We start from the raw sequence: 26,838 nt of genomic DNA on the forward strand, positions 1-26,838 counted from the left end.
TTCTCCTCAATCCCTTGCCTGAAATGTAGTATATAATTTTCACAAAATGGGAAAGAAAACTAGATCAGCTCCTAGTATTGGTATTGCTGGGAAATTTTTACTTTTTACCTGGACCAATGGGTGTCTTTTTGCCCCATCTGCTGAAAACATAATCCTGGTCAAGCTGTAATGGTGGGGCAAGGAAGAAAGCCACCTCCAGCAGGACCCTTTTCCTACTGGCAATTACAGTTTATTCCATTTCCTATATATTATGGTTATGAAATGTCCTTATCATTATTCACGTGTTCTCTCATTGGATCAAAGCTTTCCTATGTAGGAGGGCAACTGCTACGATTGTTGTAATTGTTCTATTAGAACAATTTTTCTCTGTCTGGGCTATTCCTTTTGCCCTGTCTTGATTGAGTGGGCAAATGGATTATTAAATCTAAAATTGCAAAACTCTCAGAGAAACTTGGTCTTTCATGGTCCAAGGTTTTATCTTTGGCTTTGATGACTTTCTGCTCTACCTACAAAGCCACAGCAACTCTTCTTCTATGGGATAATTAATGAACATCTATGAGAATTCCCACATAGACATGGGCTACAGAAGATGCCAATTTGGTCAATTCAGACATTCTCAAATATTGCAATGGGCTTATTAACTATACCCAAACCTATCAACTCGTTAACACTGTTTTTTCCTCCTGTCTTCTCATCTAAACTAGTCCACATATAGAAGTTGGAGATTTGGTTCTCTGGAGACAACACTAGTCAACCTATGAACCTTGACCTTCATTGGGAGGATTCATACATGCAAGTCCCAATTTCCCTAACTGCAGACAGAAGCTCTATGGATCTGATCCTCTATCCTCACACTTTTCTTGACATATCCTCTGGCCATATCACACTTGTAAAGTCTAAGAGAACCCAGAATTTTAAAACTAGTAATAGACTTTTTTCTTTTTAAGACTACTTTTAGGAGTGCCTGGGTGGCTCAGTTGTTTGGGCATCTGCCTTCAGCTCAGGTCTTGGTCTCGGGGTCCTGGGATGGAGCTCTGCATGGGGCTCCCTGCTCAGTGGGATGTCTGCTTCTCCCTCCCCTTCTGCCTGCTGCTCCCCCTGCTTGTGCTTTCTCTCTCTCTCTCTCTCTCTCTCTCTCTCTCTCTCTGTCAAATGAATAAATTTTTAAAACTTTTTTTTAAAAAGACTACTTTTAGATTTACAGAATAAACTGAACAATTAGTACAGAGGGTTCTTATATACCTCTCCCATATGCATATAACATCTTACATTATATGATTACAGTTGTTACAATGAATGAATCAATGTTGATATATTATTATTAAGTGAGGCCCATAGTTTACTCAAATTTCCTGAGTTCTTAACCTAATGCCCTTTCTGTGCATCAGACTGCCATCCAGGATGCCATGTTGCATTCAGTTGTCATGTTTTTGCAGGCCCTACTTGCCCATGACAGTTTCTATAAATTTTCCTGTTTTTGATAACTTTAACAGTTTTGAGTAGTAGTGGTCAGGTATGCTATAGGATGTGCCTCTATGGGAATTTGTTTCACGATTTTCTCATAGACTGGGGTTACAGGACTTGGGCAAGAAGATCATAGAGGTAAAGTGTCATTTGCCCCACATCGAATCAAAGGTACTCTGCTATAATAAAAAATGCATTTAGTCTTTGTCTCTGGTCCCTGAACAAAATTCTAAAACCCATGGAGTTTCCTGAGTGATAATGTTAGTCTTTGTTATTCATAAGAACCCCTTTTGGGACACCCAGGTGGCTCAGTCAGTTAAGCATCTGCCTTTGGAAGCCCTGAGTCATGCTCCCTGCTCAGTGGAGCCTGCTTCTCCCTCTCCCTCTGTTCCTCCCTCTACTTATGCACTCTCTCTCTCTCTCTCTTTCTCAAATAAATAAAATCTTTAAAAATAAATAAATACATAAAAGCAGGTACATCTGATTTAAAAAAATAAGGAACCCTTTTTGAGTACAGCTGAGTTTCTGCTAACGAGCTGACTTAGGATGGGGTTCCTAAATAGCCTTAGGATGGGGCTGATCACCAGAGAGATCAAGTGATTTAAGGTTGGAAGTTTCAGCTCCAGCTGAATTGATCTCTGGGAAGGGAGGTGGGGGTCATTACAGATGATATTCTATAAAAACCCTTGAACAGCAAGATTTGATGAGCTTCCAGTTTGGCGAACTCATCCACATACCTTGAGGGTAGTGCACCCCAGTTTCATGGGGATAGAAGCTCCTGCATTTATTTGAGACTCTTCCAAACCTGGCCCTATGTACCTCTTCATCAGGCTGTTCATCAGTATTCTTTATAATAGCCTTTATAATAAACTGGAAAGTTTAGGTAAGTATTTCCCTGAGCTTTGTGAGCCATTCTAACAAATGATCAGGGATGCCTAGGTGGCTCAGTGCTTGAATGTCTGCCTTTGGCTCAGGTAATGATCCAGTCCCATATCAGGCTCCCCGCAAGGACCCTGCTTCTCCCTCTGCCTATGTCTCTGCCTCTCTGTGTGTGTGCCTCTCATGAATAAATAAATTTAAAATCTTTTAAAAAAAAACAAATAATCAGATCCAAGGAGGAGGTTGTGGGAATCTCTGATTTATATTCCTTCAGTCAGTAGCATAGGAAACAATCTGGACTTGGAATTGGAATCTAAAGTAGGGGACTGTTTTATGAGACTGAGCCTTTAATCTGCAGGTTATGATGCTAACTCCCGGTAAAGAGTGTCAGAATGGAGTCAGATTCATAGGACACCCAGTCAGTGTCTGCTGAGAACTCGAGAACTGCATAGCGGTCTTGGAGAGCTCAGAAATGGACCCATACACATCTAGTCAACTTATCTTTGACAAAGGAGCAAAGACAATTCAATGGAGAGAGGGTAATCTTTTCAACAAGTGGTGCTGGAACAAGTGAACAACCATATACAAAATAATAATAATAATAATAATCATCATCATCATCTAGACACAGACCTTTCGTCTCCACAAAAATCAACTCAAAGTTGTTCACAGACCTAAATTTAAAACAGACCAAAAATTAAACCAGTAGAAAATCTGAATTACCTTGTGTTTGGCTGTGACTTTATATACAGTTCCAAAGGGTGACCCATGAATGAAAAAATTGACTAACGGGGCTTCAACAAAATTAAAAATTTCTGCTCTGTGAAAGGCACTGGCAATAGAACCAGACAAGCTTCAGATTGGGAGGAGATTTTTTGCAAAAGGTATGTCTGATAAAGGACTGTGAGCTAAAACAAACAAAGGACTGTTAACTCGACAGAGAAAGTAAACAACCCAATAAAAAACAGCAAAAGATTGTACAGATACCTCACCAAAGATATACAGAGGGCAAACAAGCATATGAAAAGATGTGCAACACCAGGTGTCAGTAGGGAAATGCAAATTAACACAGCAAATGTCATAGCGCCACGTATTTATTAGGACTGCTAAAATCCAAAACACTGACAACACTAAATGCTGGTGAGGATGTGAAGCACCAGGAACTCTACTTCATTGCTTGGGGCGGGGGAACGCAAAATGGTACATTTGCTTTGGAGACAGTTTGGCAATTTCTTACGAAACTAAATGGAGTCATACCACACAATCCAGCAACTGTATTCTGCGGTATTTACTCAGAAGAAGCGAAAACTTAAGTCCACACAAAAACTTGCACATGCAGCTTTGTTCGTAATTACCAGAAACTGGAAGCAACCAAGATGTCCTTCAGTAGGTGAATGGATATGTAAACGATGGTATGACCAGACAGTGGAATATTATGCAGTGCTAAAAAGAAATGAGCTATCAAGCTATGAAAAGACTTAGAGGAAACCTACATGGATATTACTAAGTGAAAGAAGCCAGGCCAAAAAGGCTAAGTATTGTATGATTCCAACTATATGCCATTCTGGAAAAGATAAAATTATGGAGGCGGTAAAAAAGGTCCATGGTTACGAGGAGTTTGCAGGGGTTGGCGGGGGATGGACGGATGAATAGATGGAACATGGGATTTTATTTTTTAGGGCAATGGAAGTATTTTGTATGAAAGTATATGATGGTGAATGGATGATGTAGAGGTCGCTTTTTTAGGCGAATGGACTTGAGCGATGGAATGTAGAAAGGACCCACAGTGACCACCTGGGTGAATACAGACAGGTCATCAGGTGACCTGCCTCAAAATATCTACAGGCCCTAACTGATCAATGTGCTTACAACCAGGCACAGTTACCAAAAATGGAGAATTCCATATATTGTCATAACTGTTCCTCTTCCCCTTTTAGAAACAGTCCCTACCCACTGCCTCCTGGTAGACAGCCTCTCCTTTGCTGTCCTGCCCACTGCTCCCTTGCAGGGTATTCCGTAAACTTCTATCTCCTTTGTTCTGCCTCGGGTGAATTCTTTCAGGGCCCCTGCCGTTGGCTTCCACCCAATTGTCGCTCCACATTTGGGGGTCCTCAGCTGATCAGAAGAGACACTCCCTTCAGACACCACACATGATATTATATATTTGTCAAAACCCCTAGAAAGTGATGTAGGTAAGCCAGGTCTGAGGACCCAGAGGGGGTCACATAAGACCAGCTAAGAGCATCCTTGGCTTCATCCAGGATGGAAATCAAATATGAGCCCTCAGGAAGTGAGAGCAGAGTTTACTGCAGTTGTAGACAGAGCAGATACAGATGGAACATCTGGGACACTCAGAAAGGAAAGGAGAGAGATTCTCATCTTTGTTTGGGGGTCTGGAGTTTTATTGAGGATGGTGGTCTGGTGTACGTATCCTTAGGCATCCAGGAACCAATCTAACAAGGACAAGTGCTCAAGTGTCCCCCTTAAGTCACTTATACCCTCAGGCCAGGAGTCTTGGCCCCAAGGTGTCCAGAGTCAGTGGCCCTGGAAAATGTACATGATGATCTCACTTGGTCACCCCTTTAGATGTCAGCTATTATGCTAGAAGATTCCAAAGAAATCATTAACTCCTTGACCTTCACAAGGAGGACATACATGAAGGCATATGTGAGGTGGGGGTGCAGCTTCTAGCAAGAATAGAAGCAGGAAAAGGACAAAAAAAGAGCAGTTTTAAAAATGGGATCCTTTCAGTTCCCCTGTCTTCAAAGCTTAACACAGTGGACTCTAATGTAAAACAGCCTAAAAGGGCCCCTACTTATTTTATTTAAGCTAAAAATTACAAATACTGGGCAGCCCGGGTGGCTCAGTGGTTTAGCGCTGCCTTCAGCCCAGGACCTGATCCTGGAGACCCGGGATCACGGAGCCTGATGCAGGACCTGATCCTGGAGACCCGGGATCAGGTCCTGCATCAGGCTCCGTGTGTAGAGACTACTTCTCCCTCTCCCTGTGTCTCTGCCTCTCTCTCTCTGTCTCTCATGAATAAATAAAATCTTTTAAAAAATAAAAAATAAGTAAAAATTAAAAAAATAAAAATTACAAGTAGTTATTTCAACACATTAGCTCAGAGTGTTATAAATACCTTTATCTTCCTCCTGGACAGTATAGGGAACTTGGAATATTCATCACTTTGTCCCATTTTCATTACTATGATTTTTATGGTATGCATGGTAATGCCATCATTTAAATTCCGCAGGAGATAATATTCACATTTTATACAGAGAATGAACAGTTACACGAATCCACAGACACACTAGTCTCTCACATCTTCATTCCCATCACCCCAAAGATTTCACCTGGAATCATTTTCTTTTTTTTTTTTAATATTTTTTTGTGTGTGTGTTTTTAATTTTTTTTTTATTTATTTATGATAGTCACACGGAGAGAGAGAAAGAGGCAGAGACATAGGCACAGGGAGAAGCAGGCTCCATGAACCGGGAGCCCGATGTGGGATTCGATCCCGGGTCTCCAGGATCGCGTCCTGTGCTAAAGTCAGGTGCTAAACCACTGCGCCACCCAGCGATCCCTGGAATCATTTTCATTGCTCTTAAATTATAGTCATTAGAATTGCATATTATGTGAGTTAATTTTCCACTAAAATTTTCATTTGGGGCTTGAAATAATCTTATTTCAGATCTTTTTTTCTTGAGAGTCACTTTTGCTATGTATAGAAGTCTAGATTGGCAGGAATTTCTTCAGTAGTTTGAAAAGATCCTTGCATAGTGTCCCTGAAACCACAACTTATAGTGGGAGTGAGAGGTGACAAGTAACCTATTTTGTTATAGCCTCCTGGTTATAGGCTAGGTTAGGAGCCTAAGATCTAAGACTGAAATTGAGGTAGTGACTGGATGAAGTTTTGGGGTTGTCCTATAAAAGAGAGTTAATAAGTATTGAATGCGTAGGAGGAATAAAAGAGGAGTATGTGGTTACCAAACTGATGGATTGTCTTGAAACTGGTTATATGCTCACCAATTGCTTTGTCTCTTTCTGTCCACCCAGCTTCCCTTACATTTAATTTGGACCACGTAAATGAGTTTGGGGCAGTGAAAAATGGAAGGAAGCAACTGTGAAATTGTGTCTCCATTACATCTTCCCTTTGTGCCTCTTCCTGGTATGGCCTCCTTGGACCGCTGTTTCCACCTCTCCAGGAGTTAGTGCTCCCTGGTGGGCTGAAGCTTCAGGTGGTGGGCTGATTCAGCATTGATGAGGACAGGCCTGGTCCCCTCCAGCCACTGGACACCAAGCTGGGATATCTCGTGATCATATATTTGTACCTGGATCTGGCTGCTCTGAATGCCACAGGGTAGCCAGGAGGGGAAAGTTTTGGTTCCCGTGACAAAGATATTCCCCTTGATCAACCTCTACTTAGTCTGTTCTGAATTCTCTTCTCTGCAGGGCCCTGACTTTCAGACTTCCATGGTCCTCTCTGCATTGTCTAATTGTAGCAAGAATCCTAAAGTCAGTTTGACCAGAACTACCCTCCATATTGATCACTGGTGATATCTGATCAGGTCCCTCATTCCCCAACACCCCCCTGGTGACATCTGATCCTCCTAGGCTGCCTTCAGCAAGAATTCTGTTAGGTTGGTTTAGCCAGGACCCCTCTTATCTTCTGAAGTCTTCTTTTAGTAATATCCCATCCCCTAACCCCACCTGTTGCTTTGCTGTAAATTCCATTTTCCTTGTGCTACCTGGAGTTGATCTCAATCCCTCTCACTACAAGCTCTCACTGCAGTGGTTCCTATTCCTGGCACAATAGGGCCTCTGAACCGTCTGTCTTACATTCTCAACAAGTGTCCTGAATTTTTTTTCCTTTAATGCCTGAGAATTAGACGTGAGTAATGTATTGAACTTGAAACCATTGAAAGAAACCATGTCAGTTCCATTGTGTCCACTCATGCCTGAGGAGGTTTCACTCCGATGTTCTCAAATGTTGAATCAAGTGACCTGTAAGAATCCGTCCTTTGCGCAGACTTGTTGTTTGTGAAATTCTCCTGCATGATGCATTTTTTCTATAATGTATTTTATTTATTTTTATTTTTTTTATTTTTTGTTCTTTTTTTCTTCTTTTTTTTTTCTTTTTTTTTTCTTTTATTTTTTTTTATTTTCTTTTTTTTATTTTTTGTTTTTTATCTTTTTTTTTATAATGTATTTTAAATAATAAAACAGCCAAATGGTTAAAAGTGTGCTTTCATGTAAGTATTACACCATCACCGATGCAGTTATTTGCTGAGTCATTATTTGTGGAGCGCGGGCTCTGGTTTGCCCTCCCACAAGGGGGTTCGTGACCCGTGACCACGGCGTTACAGATCCTGCGGCTGCTGGCTCAGGTCCCCCGCAGTAAATACGTGTGGGCCCTGTGACCCTACCAAGGCTCCCCTTTCTCAAATTGGAGTCCCCTGGAGGGTTTGTCCACACACGGAAGGCCGGGCCCCAGCCGCCGAATTTCCGAGTCCCTAGGCCTGGGTTGTTGCCCAAGACTTTGCATTTTTAGCAAATTTCCAGACGATGCTGATGCTGGTTTGAGAAGCACTGAGTGAACCTACAGATCCGCAGATCAGGCGTTAGCTTCGTCCGTCAGGGCGAACCTGGGCCCTCCCGAGGGTCCGAGAGGTGGAGGCCCAAACAGGTCTCCGTGGCGCACCCCCGCGGGCACCCCCTGGGGCGGGGCTCCCGGCACAGAGAAGCCCGGGGACAGTCCCCTACACAGAACTCCCGAGGACACCGGGAGCGCCCCCGACACCAAGGACCAGCCGGAACCAGCGAGACGCCGGGAGCAGGCGCGCGCCCCGCCCTCCGCACGGACACCCCAGCACCGCCCCTCGCATCCCCGCCCCGCCCCTGCACCACCCCCAGCACCGCCCCCTCGCGTCGCCCGAGTCTCCCGCCACTCCCAAGCACCGCCCCCCGCACCACCACCAAGCACCGCCCCAGCACCCGGCACCGCCACCTCCGCACCACCACTCACCACTCCGCACCGCGCCCCCCTTACCACGACCCCGCACGGCCCTCCCAGCACCGCCACCCACACGCCCCGCCGCACGACGCAGCACCGCCTCCCAGACCCGAGCCCCACCACTACCCAGCACGGCCCTCCCAGCACCGCCCCGCGCAGCCGCGCTCCGAGCACCACCGCCCGGCACCGCCCCCGCCCCGCCCCCGCCCCGCCCCACAACCTGGCACCGCCCCTGCCCCTTGCCCCTCCACCCAGCACCGCCTCACCACCTAGCACCGCCCCCAGCACCGCCCCTGCACCGTCCCACCACCTGGCACCGCCCCTGCCCCTCGCCCCTCCCCCCAGCACCGCCTCACCACCTAGCACCGCCCCCAGCACCGCCCCTGCACCGCCCCACCACCTGGCACCGCCCCTGCCCCTCGCCCCTCACCCCAGCACCGCCTCACCACCTAGCACCGCCCCAGCACCGCCCCTGCACCGCCCCACCACCTGGCACGCCCCCGCCCTCGCACCACCCTCCACCCAGCACCGGCCCTCCCAGCACCGCCACCCACACGCCCCGCCGCACGACGCAGCACCGCCTCCCAGACCCGAGCCCCACCACTACCCAGCACGGCCCTCCCAGCACCGCCCCGCGCAGCCGCGCTCCGAGCACCACCGCCCGGCACCGCCCCCGCCCCGCCCCCGCCCCGCCCCACAACCTGGCACCGCCCCCTGCCCCTTGCCCCTCCACCCAGCACCGCCTCACCACCTAGCACCGCCCCCAGCACCGCCCCTGCACCGTCCCACCACCTGGCACCGCCCCTGCCCCCTCGCCCCTCCCCCAGCACCGCCTCACCACCTAGCACCGCCCCCAGCACCGCCCCTGCACCGCCCCACCACCTGGCACCGCCCCTGCCCCTCGCCCCTCCACCCAGCACCGCCTCACCACCTAGCACCGCCCCCAGCACCGCCCCTGCACCGCCCCACCACCAGCACCGCCCCCCGCCTCTCCCCCCAGCACCACCTCCACCCAGCACCGCCCCACCGCCTAGCACCGCCCCCAGCACCGCCCCTGCACCGTCCCACCATCTAACACCGCCCCCAGACTCGCCCCGCCCCTCCACCCAGCACCGCCCCCAGCACCGCCCCGCCCCTCCACCCAGCCCCGCCTCACCACCCAGCACCGCCCCCAGCACCGCCCCCGCACAGTCCCACCACCCAGCCCCGCCCCCAGCCCCGCCCCCGCCCCTCCACCCAGCCCCGCCCGCCCCGCCCCCCGGCAGGTTTACCCCCAGGCCCCCCCAGCTCGGTCCCCCAGCGCGGCCGTGGGCGGGACGGGAAGCGCCGGCGGGGGCTGAACGCGGAGTCCGCGCCTGGCTCGGGGCCAATGACAGCCGGGAGCCGGGCGCCGCTCGGGGCGGGAACTTCCTGCGTCCCAGGCCAGCCAGTCCCCGCCGGGCCGGGGGTGCGCGCCCGCGTCCCCCGGGGCCTTTCCGGAGCCAGGGCCCGAGGCCGGGGAGCCGGGACCCTGCTCCGCCCCGCGTCCCCCGCGCGTGCACCAGCCCGTGCCCGAGGCCCGCCGCGCCCGGGGCGGGAGAAGCCGGGGAGCCCGGGGGCCGAGTCCCGGGCGGACCCGCTGCGAGCCCGGGCACCGATGGCGGCGGCGGCGGCGCTCGGGGACCCGGCGCAGGTGAGTGCGCAGGTGGCCGCCGCGGCGGGGGCCTTGTCTGTCCGCTAGCCTCGCCCGCCTCTCCTCGGCTTTGGAGTCTGGGGGCGCTGGAGGGGAGCCCCGCCTGGGGTGCTGGATCCAGGCCGGAGAGGATACAGGGCGCTTCCCACTTCCGAAACCCAGTGGCAGGAGGCGAGGAAGGGTTTCCCGGGCACGCGGACGGGCGTGTGCAAATGCCTGGCGGGGACAGTGAGCTGAGGGTCCGAGAGCAGGTGGGAGCGGGGAGCCCCGGGTGGCGGGCAGAGGAGTGGGCCTCTGTTCTGAGGCGGTGGGAGCCACAGCCGGTCGCGAGGAGAGGAGGAGGGTGATCTGACTCGGGTCTTGACAGGCGCCCTGTGGACGCGGAGTGGAAAGCCGACCCGGGGGAAGGGTGGAGGCAGGGAGAGCAGGAGCCGCCGCTGCGCTGGTTCGGTGGGCGCTGCGGGGGCTGGAGGTGGAAGTCACTGGATCCTGGATCCCTCTTTTAAGTCAGGCTGACCAGATGTTCTGACGTGGAAGGTGAGAAAGGGAAGGGATGGTTTTTGGCTTCAGCAGCTGGAAGGCTGGATGGGAAAGTTGGTTGTAGAAGGAATTTTCAATATAAAAGTAGAAGTGAGGTTTTGGCGCCGCTGAGCTCTGGTGTTCCAGAGACCCCTGAGCGGAGCTGAGCGGGCAGCTAGACACCAGTTATGGGGTGTTTGGGGGCCGTAGAGTTAAGGCTATGAAGGACTGACTACACAGAGGGACAAAGGCGAGGCCTTATAGAAAAATAGAATTCCGCCCCACAACCTGCAGGGACCTGCCCAGGAAACCAACGTCTTTATCTACAATAAACAACCCAGGAAGCTAGTAGCCTGCTTAAATTAGAGACTCGCAGGAAGCCAGATTGCTATCTCTAGTGACAAGCCAGGAACAATAGCTTCTCTAACAACTGGCCCCAGATGACCAGGGCTTCATTAACAACTGACAGCTTCTCTAATTTTTGTTCCTGCTTCCAACTTTTCTCTTCTCTTCCAAGTAGAACCAAATGTACACCCCTAACCAGGCACACAGGGGGCCCCCTTCTGGTTAGCCTGGCTCCAGCTTCCCAGGGCCAGCAGCGGGCCCCCCCCCCCAGCCTCCGCCTCACCACACACTTGAAGGCTTGTTTTCTGCTACACAGCTCTCCCACTCCTCTGCCTGCCTTTGGGTCTGCCAAAACTCGAGCGACGGCGGCTCTCTCCCTCACCATAGCGAGCTCAGTATAAACAGCCTTGGCTTTTCTTATTTGGTTGGTGTTTCTGCAGCTAAAACATCTAAAATGTCGCATGTGATTGTGTGTCCAAAACTTCAGGTCCTGGGGGCAATGATGTTCAGCGGGAAAGAGGAAGGTGGGGGCTGAGAACTGAGAACTGGGTCTGTTGCTGGGACAGCATGGTTGGCTTGTTTGGCTTCATGAAGACTGACATGGAAGAGTAGTGCTGGTGGTGGTGGTGGTGGTGGTGGTGGTGGTGGTGGTGGTGGTGCTCCGTAGGGAAAGGGGGTGTGGCCGGGGGTGTAGAGATGGATGGGATGGAGAGGATCAGTAGTAATGGAGGCTGGAGCTTAGTCACCCCTCCACATCCTCAGCAGGACTTTGTGGTGCCCCTTGGTGGGGCCGGGAGTTTTCAGTTGGGCTGGTGAATTAGCTTAGGGGCAAATGGTGTCAGCTGGGAGCAGGTGACCCTGAGTGGGTGGGGGTAGGAGAACCCATGTGCAACATAGAAGAGGAAGAGGCCCAAGGGTGTCTGATATGTGTGGCTCTGCATAGCTTTGGATTGAAGCCAGGAAAGGACCAAGCAAGGGGACCTTTAACTCCCTGGCGAGTGTTGCCCTTGGCGGTGGGAGCCATCCCGGATGGGATCATGGTTGTCTTTGCCAAGAACTTTCCAGATGTCATGTGTGGAGTAACATGAGGGTCCATGGCGATGGCTGTGATGTGGGCTGAGATGGGGGAGGGCACGGTGACAATGGGGATGCAGCAGTGTGGTCCAGAGTCTGAGGAAGGTGCAGTCCAAGCTCTTGGCCCAGGACCTTGAGACTGGCAATTAAGGGAGAAGATTGAGTCCATGTCTGTCTGTTAATGACATAGGAGGGGGGCCCACAAAGGAGGGGGTTCAGTCCTGCACTTCGGGCCCAGAGCGTAGCTGGTGTCTCTCTCCTCCCGCCTGTTGATGTTGTGGACCGCCACAGTGGTCAGGCGAGGCATAGAAAAACGCAAACACCAGTGGAACCAGGGCCTTGAGTCTCCTGAGTTGGGAGCTAGGGACGAGGCAGTGCAGGGGACAGACAGGGAGTCCTGAGGAGAGAAGCTGATCATGGCATGAACTGTCCCCATCATGGCAGGGCTGTGTGACCTTTGAGGACGTGACCATTTACTTCTCTCAGGAGGAGTGGGGGCTCCTTGATGAGGCTCAGAGACTCCTGTACTGCGACGTGATGCTGGAGAACTTTGCACTTATAGCCTCGCTGGGTAAGGCCTTCCCACCCACCTGATGTCCTGAGCTCACGCTGCCTGTCCCCTGTTCCTTCCTATGGCCAGACTGTGGCACCACTTCCTTCCCGGTTCTCCCAGGATATGTGGTGCACATTGGAGACCTGTGCCATGTGCATGTCCCATCCTCTCCCTGAGCTGCCCCAACACTTGCTGCCCCAAAGCATTTTGGGGAAGGGGCCGGGAGTGAGGAGTTTTGCATGTAGCCCCATGGATCCCGGCTGGCTCAGCTGCTCTCTGCCTGGGTGACCCTGTCCTTTAGCTGATGTGTCCTGGGGCCTGACTGCTGGGAACACTGTGTGTTCCTTTTGTAATATTTCACCTTGTTTCCTGTGGTCTGTCATCAGGTAGTTCACCTGGCCAAGTGCTGGCCACTTAGCTGCCATGTCTTTCCCTCAGGACTTACATCTTTCAGGTCTTACATAGTTGCCCAGCTGCAGATGGGGGCAGAGCCATGGGTACCTGACAGGGTGGACATGACTTCAGCCATGGCAAGAGGGGCATACAGCGGACCCATCTCTGGTGAGTGGGGGGTGAGGAGGCAGGTGACATCACTACCGTCCTCACATCACACCTGCAGCTTTTCTCATGTTCATCCTTGTTTTGGTGCCCAAGCCCATGGCCACATCTCTCTTCTACCTTTCCTGTTCTTGACACATCGCCCATTTGTCATTTCTGCTCTGACTTGTGACCCCTGACTCACTCTTTCCACAGCTCTCCCTGTGACGTCTCCACCAGGACATACACTTAATATGTCATGATATGTGCATATTTCCCTTTCGTAGTCCTTAAACAGTGGCTACTCAGTTGCAATCAGATTTTCCTGGGCCTGGACACGCCGCTCTGCACAGGGCTTGTGTGTTAGCAATAGCTAAGGCCCTGCTGAAAAGCCTTTAGAGAAGTGAGTTGGAGACCCCACCTTTTGTCCCAATACTGTGCCCATACTTGTGTCCTTGGTCCTGGCAAGGCCACCCTTGGTTTGTGACCTTGCCAGTCACAGTACTGCAGAGCAGATCATCCCTTACCCTGACTTCAGGCTTCTCGTCTTGCCAGCTATCCTGAGGACCCATTCCAGGGTTAGGGGTGCATTTGTCATGGGGCTGCTTCCTTCCATCAGAGCTTCTAGTAACTTCACCAGCATTTCTCTGTTTTCAGGTTTTTGCTGTGCAACAGAGGCTGAGCATAGTGTGTCTGTAGCAGGAGTGTCCCAGGACAGGAAGCTCAAGGCAGCTCTGTCCAAGCAGAAGGACTACTCCTGTGACATGTGTGGCCTACACTTGAGAGACATTTTGCACCTGGCTGAACACCAGGCAACACATCCCAGCCAGAAACCATACATGTGTGAGGCACCTGGGAGAGAGTCCAAGTCCAGAGCAAACCTTTACAAGCATCAGATGCAGCAGAGTATAGACAAGCCTGTCAGAAGGGATGAGGACAGGGCCTCATTTGTGAAGAGCTGCAGAGATGACACATCAAAAGAACCTTTTACAGTCAGGGTGGGTGGGAAGGACTTTGTGGGTGGGACAGCTACATCTGACCTTCCACAGCATCAGGTCGCTCACAGAGTGGAGGAGCCACCCCAGAGCACTGGTGTGGGGGACTGTCACACTGTGCAAAGCCACAGCAAGTGCGGTGAATTTGGGAATGCTTTCAGCGACAAACCCACACCTATTCAGCACCAGAGAACCCACACTGGAGAAAGGCCTTATGAATGCAACAAATGTGGGATATTCTTTAGCCACGCCTCTGGCCTCTTTCAGCACCAGAGAGATCACAACAGAGGAAAGCCCTATGAGTGCTGCGAGTGTGGGAAGTTCTTTAGCCAACACTCCAGTCTTGTTAAACATCAGAGAGTTCACACTGGGGAAAGCCCTCATGTGTGCAGTGAATGTGGGAAATTCTTTAGCCGAAGCTCCAACCTCATTCAGCATAAGAGGGTGCACACTGGAGAGAAGCCTTATGAGTGCGGCGAATGCGGGAAATTCTTCAGCCAGCGTTCCAACCTCATTCATCATAAGAGGGTTCACACTGGCAAAAGCGCTCATGAGTGTAGTGAGTGTGGGAAGTCTTTCAACTGCAACTCCAGCCTCATTAAACACTTGAGGGTTCACACTGGAGAAAGACCTTATAAGTGCAATGAATGTGGGAAATTCTTCAGCCACATCGCCAGTCTCATCCAACACCAGATAGTCCACACTGGCGAGCGGCCTTACAGGTGCAGTGAATGTGGGAAAGCCTTCAGCCGAAGCTCTGACCTCATGAAGCATCAGAGAGTCCACACTGGGGAACGGCCTTATGAGTGCATCGAATGTGGGAAATTGTTTAGCCAGAGCTCCAGCCTAAATAGCCATCGGAGACTTCACACTGGCGAGAGGCCTTATCAGTGCCCTGAATGTGGGAAATTCTTTAACCAAAGCTCCAGCCTCAATAACCATCGGAGGCTTCACACTGGCGAGCGACCTTATGAGTGCCTGGAATGTGGGAAAACCTTCAGGCAAAGATCTAATCTGAGGCAGCACCAGAAGGTTCACAAATCAGACAAGCCGTATAAGTGCAGTGAATGTGGAAAAGCCTTTAGCCAGAGGCCTACCCTCGTCCGGCACCAGAAAATTCACACCAGAGAAAGGAGTGCAGAAAATGTGCAGCCTCCTCCAGCACAGCGATGTGCAGTAGAGATGAGCTCTGAGAACAGTCTTTATAAGGGGGCCATCAGCCAGAGGTTGAACCCTGTTCATCCCAATGTCCACACTGGGCAGATTCCCTATGAATGCTAATTATGTTGGAAGCTTTCTGGAATAAAGTAGCATTTTCTCACCATGGACTCTATCAGACCTTTGTCACTGCGAGTGTTTGTGGTAGAAGCCATTTAGCTCTGGCAGGTCTCCAAGAGCATGGGTCAGCCAGTCCCTGTATTCAGACTCCTCTCTCCCAGGAGGGAATCCAGAGGAGTCTGAGGCCACAGGGAGATGTCATTCCCTCCCTCCGACCAGTGTAGCTGTGGACATGACCCATCTTTGACCATGAAGACCTGAGCTGAGTTCTGCTGGCAGCTTGTGGAGAAGGTTTCCCTTCTTTCAAGGACATGGCTGATCTCATACGATGCTCATGGTGGATTTATCCGATCTCCACATTACCCATCCCAACAGCTACCTACTTTGCATTGCCTTAGTGATAAAGCCACCTTAAATCTCATGTGTCTTGATCACTGTGGAGTGGGTTGAGAACAGTTGAGGTCTACCAAACTAAAAGGGCCTCTTAAACGTATTGCTTCTAAGGGAAGAGCAGGATGGTTGGAGAACAGCTCTTAGTCTAAATTTGGCCTCCTCTGTGTTGCTGCTCAAGGCCTCCAGGGGAAGATGGTAGGACTTTGTGGGCCTAATGCGATCTGAATGGCATGAATTATTGTGAGCCAGAGATTACTCCAAGGACAGGGCAGTTGTGACAACCTCCACTGCATCTGGGAGCAACATGAATAGGGCCTCTTGTTTCCCAGATACTGTTTACCTGGCTGGCACCTTCCAAGGAGCCATATGCCGTGAATTTTAGCATCTGGTATACAGGTTTCCTAATTGTAAGACTTACTGGGCCCAATTGAGACCATAATTTGTATGGAAAAACTGCGGGTAATAATGGAGTAGGCAAGTCTACAGCAGACTAGAGGGAATGTACCTGTTCTAAAAGTGCATCCACAAATGTTCCTTTGAAAGTGACTCTGCATTCAGGATTCAGGCTTTGCAGAAATTCTCAGGACCTCTAGACCTCTGCCCTATGGCTTAGGTCACCAGCAGAGCAAACATCGAAAGGTTTTGTGCATACTAAGGCTCTCTGCACTATTTGTGTCATGGCCATTGCTGCATTGGCAAGAGAATAGGGGCTAAGAGAAGGTAGATCTTGTACTCCAGGGATGTAGCGTTTGTGACATAGCCAGCCATTTTTGCTACCAAGGCTTCAGAGACAGAGAAAGAGAGCAGAGTCAATATAGGGTTGGGAAATCTAATTTTCTAAAATGAATGGGAGATCAGATTTTTATGTGCAACAATTTCTTTAAATGTCTTATTGAGATATAATTGTCATGCAATAGTTGTACATATTTGACGTGCACAATTTGACAAGTTTTTCAGTAAGTAAACACTCAGGGAACCAACACCAGAACTGTGACAGTGGACCTATTCATCCATCACCCACAAAGCTACCTCGTGCCTTTTACTTTCCCTCCTTGCCTTCCCAGAAAACTATTGATTTACCTTTTTTTTTCTCCCACTATAGACATGTTTGCCTTCCTTAAAATTTTATACAACTGGAATCATAAAGTATTTCTACCCTATTTTTGGTCTACTTTCTTCCACAACAGAATTATCTTGAGGATTATCCATGCTGTCTGTATGAACAGCTCATTCCTTTTGCTGTGAGTGGTGCTCTCTTGAGATCCATCACAGTTTGTTATGCTTAATTTTTAAATTAAAAAATCTCTGGTAAAATACATCATAAAATTTACCATCTTAACCATCTTTAAGTGCATAGTTCAGGGGTATTAGGTACATTCATATTGTACAACCAGCACTACCATTCACATCCTGAGCTCTTTTCATCTTGCAAAACTGGAAGTCTGTACCCATTAAACAATAATTCCAAAGACACCCCCACCCCCATCGCCTAAACCCCTGGAAACTGCCCTTCCACTTTCTGTCTCTGTGAATTTGACTGCTTCAGGTACATCATATAGAGTCATCTAGTATTTGTCTTTTTGTAACTGGTATATTTCACTTAGCATTAATGTCCTCAAGGTTCATCCATGTTTTATGGCATGTGTCAGAATTTCCTTTCGTTTTAAGGATGCATAGTATGTATTCATAACATTGTATTTCTATGCCATATTTTGCTTTTTATTCATCTATCAATGGATATTTTATTTCCATCTTTCAGCTGTTGTGAATCATGCAGCTACGAACATGGGTGTAGAAATCTCTCTTTGAGACCTTGCTTTCTGTTCAGTTAGACATATCTGGAAATGGAATTACTGGATCCTATGGTAATTATATTTTTAATTTTTTGAGGAACCTCCATACTGCTTTCCACAGTTGCTCTATCATTTTACATTCCTACCAACAGTATATATGGGTTCTGGTTTTCCCATATCCTCACCAACACTTGTTTTTGTTTTTTTTTTTTTTTTTAAGATTTTTTATTTATTTATTCAAGAGAGACACAGAGACAGAGAGGTGGAGACACGGGCAGAGGAAGAAGCAGGCTCCACACAGGGAGCCCAACGTGGAACCCTATCCTGGGACCCCAGGATCATGCCCCGAGCCAAAGGCAGACACCCAACCACTGAGCTACCCAGGCATTCCCACTTGTTTTTTTCTTTGAAAAAAATTTTTTTAAATTTCTGAATAGTATCTAGCTAGATAGATATGAAGTGGTTTCCATCTATCCTAGCTTGTTGAGTGTTTCTATCTTGCAGGAGTTGGATTTTGTCAAATGTGGGGTTTTTTTGGGGGGGGGGGTTGCATCATTTGAGAGGATCCTGTTTTTTCCTTCTATTAGTGTGGGGTATTACACTGATTTTCGTATGTTGAACCTTCCTTCCATAGCAAGAATAAATCCCACTTAAACGTAGTGTATAATCCTTTCAATGTGCTGCTAAATTCTGTTTGCTAGTATTTTGAAAATTTTAACAAAGGTTAGTGTTATTTCTTTAACGTATAGAATTCACCAATAAAGTCATTGGGTCCAGAGCTCTGTCTGTTGTGGGGAGGTTTTTGGTTGTATATTCATTATACTAATTATAAGTTTATTCAGATATTCTCTTCATGCTTCAGTCTTGACAGGATTTGTTTCTGAGGCTTAGTCTATTTCATTTCGATTCCATTTTTTTGTGTGTACAATTGTCCAGAGTACTCTCATTATCCTTTTTACTTTGGTAAAATTGGTAGTAATGTCCCCACTTTTACTTCTGGTTTTAGTATTTGAGTCTTTTAGTCATTCTAGCTAAAGGTAGTCAATGTTGTTAATCTTTTTAAGAACCATCTTCTGGTTTTGTTGATTTTTCTGTATTGTTTTTCTATTCTGTATTTTTTAAATCTGTAGTCTTTATTATTTCTTTCCTTTGTCTAGCTCTTGGTTTAGTTCTTTTCCTAGTTCTTTAAGTTGTAAACTAAGGTTGTTGATTTGAGATCTTTCTTTTTTAATGTAAGCATCCTCCTTCATACAGTTTTTGCTACATCTCATAAAATGTTGATATGTTGTGTTTTTCTTATCTTTTTTTTTTTTTTTTGAGAGAAAGAGAGAGCGCATGCTGAGAGAGTGCATACACATAAGCAGAAAAGGGAGGTCCAGAGGGAGAGGAAGAGAATTTTCCTTTTTAAGATTTTGTTTATTCATTTGAGAGAGGGAGGCAGAGTGAGAGAGAGGGAGCGCAAGCATGTAAGCAAGAGCAGGGGAAGCAGGAGAAGGAGAGGGAGAAGCAGACTTCCTGCTGAGCAGAGCCTAATACGGGGCTCAATCCCAGGATGCTGGGATCATGACCTAAGCCAAAGGCAGATACTTAACTGACTGAGCCACCCAGGTGCCCCAAGAGGGAGAGAATCTTAAGCAGACTCTGCATTGAGCACAGCCCTGACCCGGGGCTTGATCTCACGATCCTGAAATCATGACCTGAGCTAAAATCAAGAGTCAGATACTTAACCAACTGAGCCACCCAGTTGGTGCTCTGTATTTTTGCTTTCTTTCATCTCCAAAAATTTTCTAATATTCCTTGTGATTTCTCCTTTGGTTCCATTGATTGTTTAAACCTGTATTTAATTTCCACAAATTTGTGAATTTTCCAGTTTGCTTTTTATCAATTTCTAACTTCATCCTGTTGAGGTTGGAGAAAATAGTTTGCATATTTATCTTTTAAAATCTATTAAGCCTTAATTTGTGGCCTAATGTGGTCTATCATGGAAATGTCCATGTGCACTTGAGAACAATGTGTTTTCTGTTGTTGGTGGTTAGAGTATTGTGTACATTTCCATTAGATCTGATTGATTTATTGTGTTGTTCTAGACCTTTATTTCCTTAAGGACTTTTGTCTATTATTGAGCACAGGGTATTGAAGTCTCCATCTAATGTAAAACTATTTCTTCCTGCCAATTTTTAAGCCATATATTTTCTTGGTCCGTTATTAGTTTAATAAATGTTTGTAATTGTTAACACTTTCTTACTGTATAGAACCTTTTATTATGATATAAAATTGCCCAAATATGTATTGTAATTTTTTTTGTATGGGAACTTATTATTTGTATGGAATATTTTTGCATCCTTTCACTGTCAACCTGCTTGTATCTTTGGCTGTAAAGTTGGGTCTCTGTGGACAGCATATAGTTGGATAATTTTTTAAACGTCTCTTTTGTCAGTCTTTGACTTTTGATTGGAGAGTTTAGTCCATTTACATTTAAAGTAGTTACTGATGAGGGATTTACTTATGTCATCTTGCTATTTTTTTCTGCAGCTTTTTTGTCCTCCATTTCCTATATTAGTATCTTCTGTTTTTTATTTTTTTAATGTGAAATGTTTTAGTTCCCTTCTCATTTCCTTTTGTGTATATTCTGTAGCTATTTTCTTAGTGGTTACCATGGAGATTATGTTGAACATCCAAAAATTATTAATATTCTAATTTGAATTTATATCAGCCTAACTTCAATTCCATGCAAAAACTCTACTCCTATCCTATTCCACCCCCAAATCTTTCAGTTATTGATATCCCAGAATTACATCTTTATACATTTCATGTCCAAAACATAGGCTAATGTTTGTTTTTTTTAAATGCATGAGCTTCTTACAAAAAAAAAAAAAAGCATGAGCTTTTAAAATCATGTAAAAATTTTAAAATGGAGTTATAAACCAAAGGTACAATAATGGTAGTTTTTAAAATTACCTATGTATTTATCCTTACAAGTGATCTTATTCCTTCATATGGCTTAGAATTAGTCCAATGTCCTTTGGTTTCAAGTGGAAGACTCCCTTAGGCATTTCTTGCTGGGCATATCTAGTGGTAACAAACTTCCTTGGATTTTGTTTATCTGGGAATTAATTTCTGCCTTACTTTTGAAAGACAATTTTGCCAGATATACAATTCTTGGTTATCATTTTTCTTTTCTTTCAGCACTTTGAATATACCAGCCCACTGCCTTCTGGCTTTAAGGATTCTGATGAAGAATCTGTGGATAATCTTATTGAGTATCCTTTGTACATGACAAGTCATCTCTCTTGTTCCTTTCAAATTTCTCTTTGTCTTTTGACTAATTGTAATTTGTCTTGGTTTGAGCCTCTTTGAATTCATCCTTCTTGGAGTTCACTGAGATTCTTGGATACTTATATTCATGTATTTCATCAAATTGGGGGAGTTAATTCTTCAAGTTATCCCTCTTCTCCTTTCGTTTGCCTCCTGGGACTCCCACAGCATGTATATTGTTTCATTTAAAGGTGTTCCAGATGTGCTTTATATTCTGGTCACTTTTCTTCAATCTTTCTTTTGATTTTCCTATCTTGAAGTTGACTGATTCTTCTGTATTCTCAAATCTGCTTTTGAATCCCTCTAGCAAATTTTTCATTTCAGTTATGGTAATTTTAGCACCAGAATTTTTTTATTTCTTTTTATGTTTTCTATGTCTTGTGTGATATTTCCATTTTGTTCATGCATCATTTTCTTGCCCTTCTCCATGTCTTCCTTTAGTTATTTGACCATCTGTGAGATAGATGTTTGTATAATAGAACTGCCATCACATCTTTTTAAGAGACAGTTTCTGAATTTTTTTTTAAAGTGGGCCATATTTTTTTCTTTCTTTCTGTTGTTTTGTTTGGGGTTTTTTTTGTGTGTGTGTTTCTTGTGGTTTTGTTTTTGGCTGTTGGGTTGTTTTTGTTTTTGAACACTGGACATTTAAATTTAGTACTGTGTTAACTCTGGAAATCAGATTCTTCATCTTTTCCCAGAGTTTGCCATTTTTACTTAATTTGTTTAATTGTCATAGGCTGTCTCTACTGGGGAACAGTATGTGGTGTATCTCAGGGTCTTTTCTGAACCTGTGCCTTAACTTTTAAAATTCTACTGTATATGTGATTGCTTTGAGATGTCTTAATCCTAAATATTTGGCTCCCAAGAGAAGAGAAAGAAAAATGAAGAGGAAAGGTATGTGGTACCTTAAGTTCTCTGGAAGTCACTTCAGCCACAGAGGGAGGGGCTTGCAACAATTGGATAAGGGTTGCACAAATGGCTGCCCCCTTCTATGTTTTCACCTCTGCAATCAGTTTAGAGCACAGATCCCCAATATTTGTAGAGTGGGATCCTACCCAGGCTCCCAAAAACTGCATGCAAGCTGCTCCAGGGACACACATATAGCTGCCTGACAGGGCAAGTGGATGGGTAGCTGCTACAGTGCTAAAGACTGATACTGGCCCTTTTGGGTCAGTATCTAGCTGCAATTTACTACTGCTTATGCCTTCCTCTGGAAGTTATAAGCCTTTGATGGACCCCAGAGTTCCAAAATAGTTACAGTAGACATTCTGCAAGTATAATTGTTGTCAGGGTAGGGAGATGACTTCCTTATTGCTTCCTATCCACTATCTTCCCAGAATCCTTATTCAAATATACTAGAATTTTTTAACCCTTTTATGTTACATGACATGGGTTTTTGGCTATTACAAATTAAGCTATGACCTTGAATATACAGGTCTTCAGATGGGTCTATGCTTTTATTTCCTTTGTGATAAAATCTAGAAGTACAATACCTTTGTTACAAGTCAGGGGAATGTTTAAATTTTTGGAAACCAACAAATTGTGTTCTAAAGTGCCTATAGCATGTTACTTTCCCCCAGCAGTGAATGAGTTCCAATTCTTCCATATACTAGCCAATAATTGCTATGATCAGCATTTTTAATGTTTGCCATTTTAACAGGCAGGTAGTTGTAGATCTCATTGTGGCTTTACCTTGCATTTATCTAATGATTCATGATCTCAATCGAACATTTTTAAAATGTTATTTACCACCCACATATCTTTGGTAAAATTTACATTCATATCTTTTGCCTATTGTTGAAATAAATGTTGATATTTCTATTTTCATTAACAAGAATATAATGAAACAGCAAAGAAATTTGTTGGAACTTCAGTCATTTATCAGTGATGTCAGTAACCTATTTACTTAACGGGGTAATAAGTTTTGGATACCAAAAATATTTCCTCAAATTTCCAATGGAAAACTATAGACACAATGTACTTTTTAAAAAATATTTTACTTATTTATTAATGAGAGACAGAGGGGGGGGGCACAGAGACACAGGCAGAGGGAGAAGCAGGCTCCATGTAGGGAGCCCAACATGGGACTCGATCCGGGGTCTCCAGGATCAGGCCCTGGGCGGAAGGCGGCGCCAAACTGCTGAGCCACCCAGGCCGCCCGACACAATGCACTTTTAATTTGAATTATTAACATAATGTCTACTTTCTTAAATCTTCACAGCTAATGAAACAATAAGTTGAGCTCTGAGTTATAGTGTTTACCACGCGGCCATTTTCAAACTACAACATGCTGTCATTGATTGTGGAGTTGGGAGACTATGTGCAGTAACACACCATTGTAGTCTGTTTCCACTACAGAGATGCAGTAGATGTAAATTACCTTATGCAAAGGTTTCTTTTTTTTTAAGATTTTATTTATTTATTCATGAGAGAGGCAGAGACATAGGCAGAGGGAGAAGCAGACTCCCTGCAGCCAACCTGATGCGGGATTTGATCCCAGACTCCAGGATCATGACCTGAGCCAAAGCAGACGCTCAACCACTGAACCCCCCAGATGCCCCATGTTTTCTGAATTCCATTATGAATTCTCTAATATGAGAATATTTTCTAAAGGCATACCAAGATTTTTTACATCCAAGTTTCTCATTAGCATAAATTCTGTAATCCTGAGCAGTGTTGGAGTCATCCATAAAGGACTTCCCAAATTCCTTAAATTCTTAGGAAATTTACACCCATATGGTTTCTCTGATATACTTTTAAGGCTGGACTGTATATAAAGGCCTTCCTGCATTTTTTACATTTAAAGGGTTTCTCACCAGTGTGTATACTCTTATGTTCAGTAAGGAATGAATTAAGTCTAAAGGTCTTACCACATTCCTTACATTCAAAGGATTTCTCACCAGTATGAACATTCTGATGTCCAGTAAGTTGTCCATACAGGGTAAAGGCCTTTCCACATCCCTTACATTCATAGGGTTTCTCACCAGAATGAATTCTTCCATGTTGTACAAAGTATGAGGCATGACTATAAGTTTTTCCACATTCCTTGAATTTATATGGTTTCACATCAATGTAAATTTTCTGAGGTTGTGTAGGATGTACATGTATTCTAAAGGCCTTCTCACATTCCTTAGATTCATAGGGTTTCTCACCAGTATGAATCCTCCGGTGCTGAACAAGGTACAAGCCAGTAGTAAAGGCCTTGCCACACTCCTTACACTAATAGGATTTCTCACCTGAATGAAGTATTTCATGTTGAACTGGATATGAGGTATGACTAAAGGCTTTCCCACATTCCTTGCATTCACAGGGCTTTATCCCTGCATGAATTCTCTGATGTGCATTAAGAAATGAACTAAGTTGAGAGGCCTTTCCACATTCCTTACATTCAAAAGGTTTCTCATCAGTATGAATACTCTGATGTGGAGTAAGTTGTCCATATACAGTAAAGGCTTTCCCACATTCCTTACATTCACAGGATTTCTCAACAGTATGAATTCTCTGATGTTTAACAAGGGGTGAGCCTCTAATAAAAGCCTTCCTACATTCTTTACATTCATAGAGTTTCTCAAAAGTGTGAATTCTCTGATGTTGAACAAAGCACAAAATGGTATAGTAAAGGCCTTCCCATATGCCTTACGTTTATAAGGTTTCTCACCAATATGAAGTCTCTGATGCTCAGGGAGTCGATGTCTATTCCTAAAGTTCTTTCCACATCCTTTACGTTTGCAGGGTTTTTCACTAGAATGTGTTCTCCCATGTTGAACAGGGTTTGAGCCTTGACAAAAAGTCTTCCCATATTCCTGACATTCACATGATTGCTCTCTATTAAGAATTCTCTGATGTAGACCAAAAGATGTACACTTCTCAATTGTGGGCACTTCTTTAGAGCTGTCTCATCATCCTTCAGTTGAAAATCTGAAAGAAGGGGATGCCTGGGTGGCTCAGTGGTTGAGTGTCTACCTTCAGCTCAGGACATGATCTCAGGATCCAGGGATCGAGTTCTGCAATGGGCTTCTTGCAAGGAGCCTGCTTCTCCCTCTGCCTGTGTCTCTGCCTCTGTGTCTCTCATGAATAAATAAGTAAAATTTTTAAAAATAATCATAATAATAAAATAAGATAAAATAAAATATATTATTTTAAAAAGCAGAGCTTTCTCCTGGCTAAGGGCAGAGGGGAGTCAGAGACCATCAAAGTGTGATAAGGACAAGACTTGCTGGTTGCTAGCCAGAAGACAGAGGGGGCCACATGGAAAGTGTGAGAAGGAAATAAATTCTACTAGTAACCAGTGAGCTTCAAAAAAGACTCCATGCCCTAAAGAACTGCAGTCACAGCTGATACTAGGACTTACCATCCTGTGAACTAATGTATAGAACTATGTGATGATAAATAACTGTAGTCTTAAGCTAAAATTTGTGGTCATTTGTTACAAAGCAATAGAAAACTAACACACTCTCTAAAAGCAGGCCCAACCCCTATTTCATTCAGCACTGAACTATATACCTCTTCTAGCACATAGCAGAAATAGATTATAAGGGGGGAAAAAAGGACAAATCCCTAGACAAAAGGATTAGGATATAATTAAAATACAGTATCATACAAATAATTCACTGATAACCGATTAGTATGAAATAGATAATCCCTGAAGAAATAAACAATTTTTGAAATGAGGCAGGGAAGGAGGAACCTTAGATATCTTTGCCAAAAAGTCAGGTAAGTTTCCAAGATTCATAGATTTCTCCAAGAAACAGGAGAGACTTAATATGGAGCTCCTTATGGCAAATACAATGACAAAAGGAACACACAAATGATTATTTTGATTTACACATTCTGAACAAGTGCTAATGGATGGATAAAAGATGAATCCATATTAATTCTTGCAAGGGAACAGAAAAAATTAAGTTTTAATCTTTGTTGTTGGATAATCTCCTACTTAGGAAAAGTATTTAACTACTAGTAAAGAATCAAGTAATTTCTCTTTCTTTTATTGGAACTATGTTTCAAGACAACTAAAATTACTAGTTTATTTACACAAGAAATAATAGTAACAAAGTATCTTCCTACAAATAATGATTTTTTTTATTCTGATGAGGATTAACAACATGACAGGTTGCTAAAGAAATGACTATTTCTTGATAATAAAATAAAACCACACAGATTACTGTTTAGCCATAAGGGGAAAAATTAACTACTGTGACTGTAGACTATTATCACTCTAATCCAGTGGTCAATCTTTTTTTCTTTCTTTTTTTTTTTTTTTTTGATTTATTTATTTTACAGAGAGAGAAAGCAAGCATGGGTACACACATCCATGTGAGTGGGGGGAGGAGCAGAAGGAGAAGGAGAGAGAAAATCCTCAAGCACACTCCCAGCTGAGTGCAGAGCCCAATTCAGGGCTCAATCTCAGGACTCAATCTCAGGACCCTGAGATCATGACCAGAGCTGAAATGAAGAGTTGGCTGCTTAACAAACTGAGCCATCCAAGACTCCTCCAGTGATCAACCTTAATGATGAGTGCAACCAGATACTATGTGTTTTCTGATAAAATACACATCACCTCCTGTGATGTATTCCAGACAAAAATGTTAACCTTTTAAAAACATTTCCATACAATGTGATAAGCCATACAGGCATTTTGACTGGAACCAGACCACTGGGATGGCCCTCAAAGATTAGTACTGAATTTGCACACTAAAGTCAACAGAAAATTGAATCAGACATGTTATTTAACTTAACTATCTGCCTTTAGGATGATTTCTGTTATCTCTTAAGACCATTTTGGCCTATCAACTTCCCAATTCTCAGGAAAAAAAGAGATATTTAGATCATTTGATTCAAAGAAGAGGAAAATCTGGGTTTTGATTGTTGTCAAAAAACTTCCAACCACTATTAAAGGATAATTTTCAACTGCTTTCTTCTGCCCTCATGGCTTTTCATGTCACACTACACCAGAGGACCTCAAAATGGGGAAAATTATACAGCACTATGGCCCAGTAACACTAGATCTA

The 26,838-nt window shown here is 45.3% G+C and overlaps 1 protein-coding gene and 1 long non-coding RNA gene across 2 annotated transcripts in view; one reads left to right on the forward strand and one right to left on the reverse strand.

Annotated features, from left to right (window-relative positions):
* LOC121484800 overlaps nucleotides 1-26,838 on the reverse strand; it is a 55,742-nt gene that overhangs the window by 12,915 nt on the left and 15,989 nt on the right. The window lies entirely within an intron of this gene.
* On the forward strand, nucleotides 9,632-15,384 carry ZNF792 (zinc finger protein 792). Its single transcript, XM_041744504.1, has 4 exons — nucleotides 9,632-10,028; nucleotides 12,411-12,537; nucleotides 12,958-13,080; nucleotides 13,714-15,384. The coding sequence occupies exons 1-4, from the start codon at nucleotides 9,726-9,728 to the stop codon at nucleotides 15,330-15,332; spliced, it is 2,172 nt and encodes a 723-aa protein (XP_041600438.1). The 5' UTR covers nucleotides 9,632-9,725; the 3' UTR covers nucleotides 15,333-15,384.

The sequence above is a fragment of the Vulpes lagopus genome, chromosome 2 (genome assembly GCF_018345385.1).
Source record: "Vulpes lagopus strain Blue_001 chromosome 2, ASM1834538v1, whole genome shotgun sequence".
Taxonomy (NCBI): Eukaryota; Metazoa; Chordata; class Mammalia; order Carnivora; family Canidae; genus Vulpes; species Vulpes lagopus.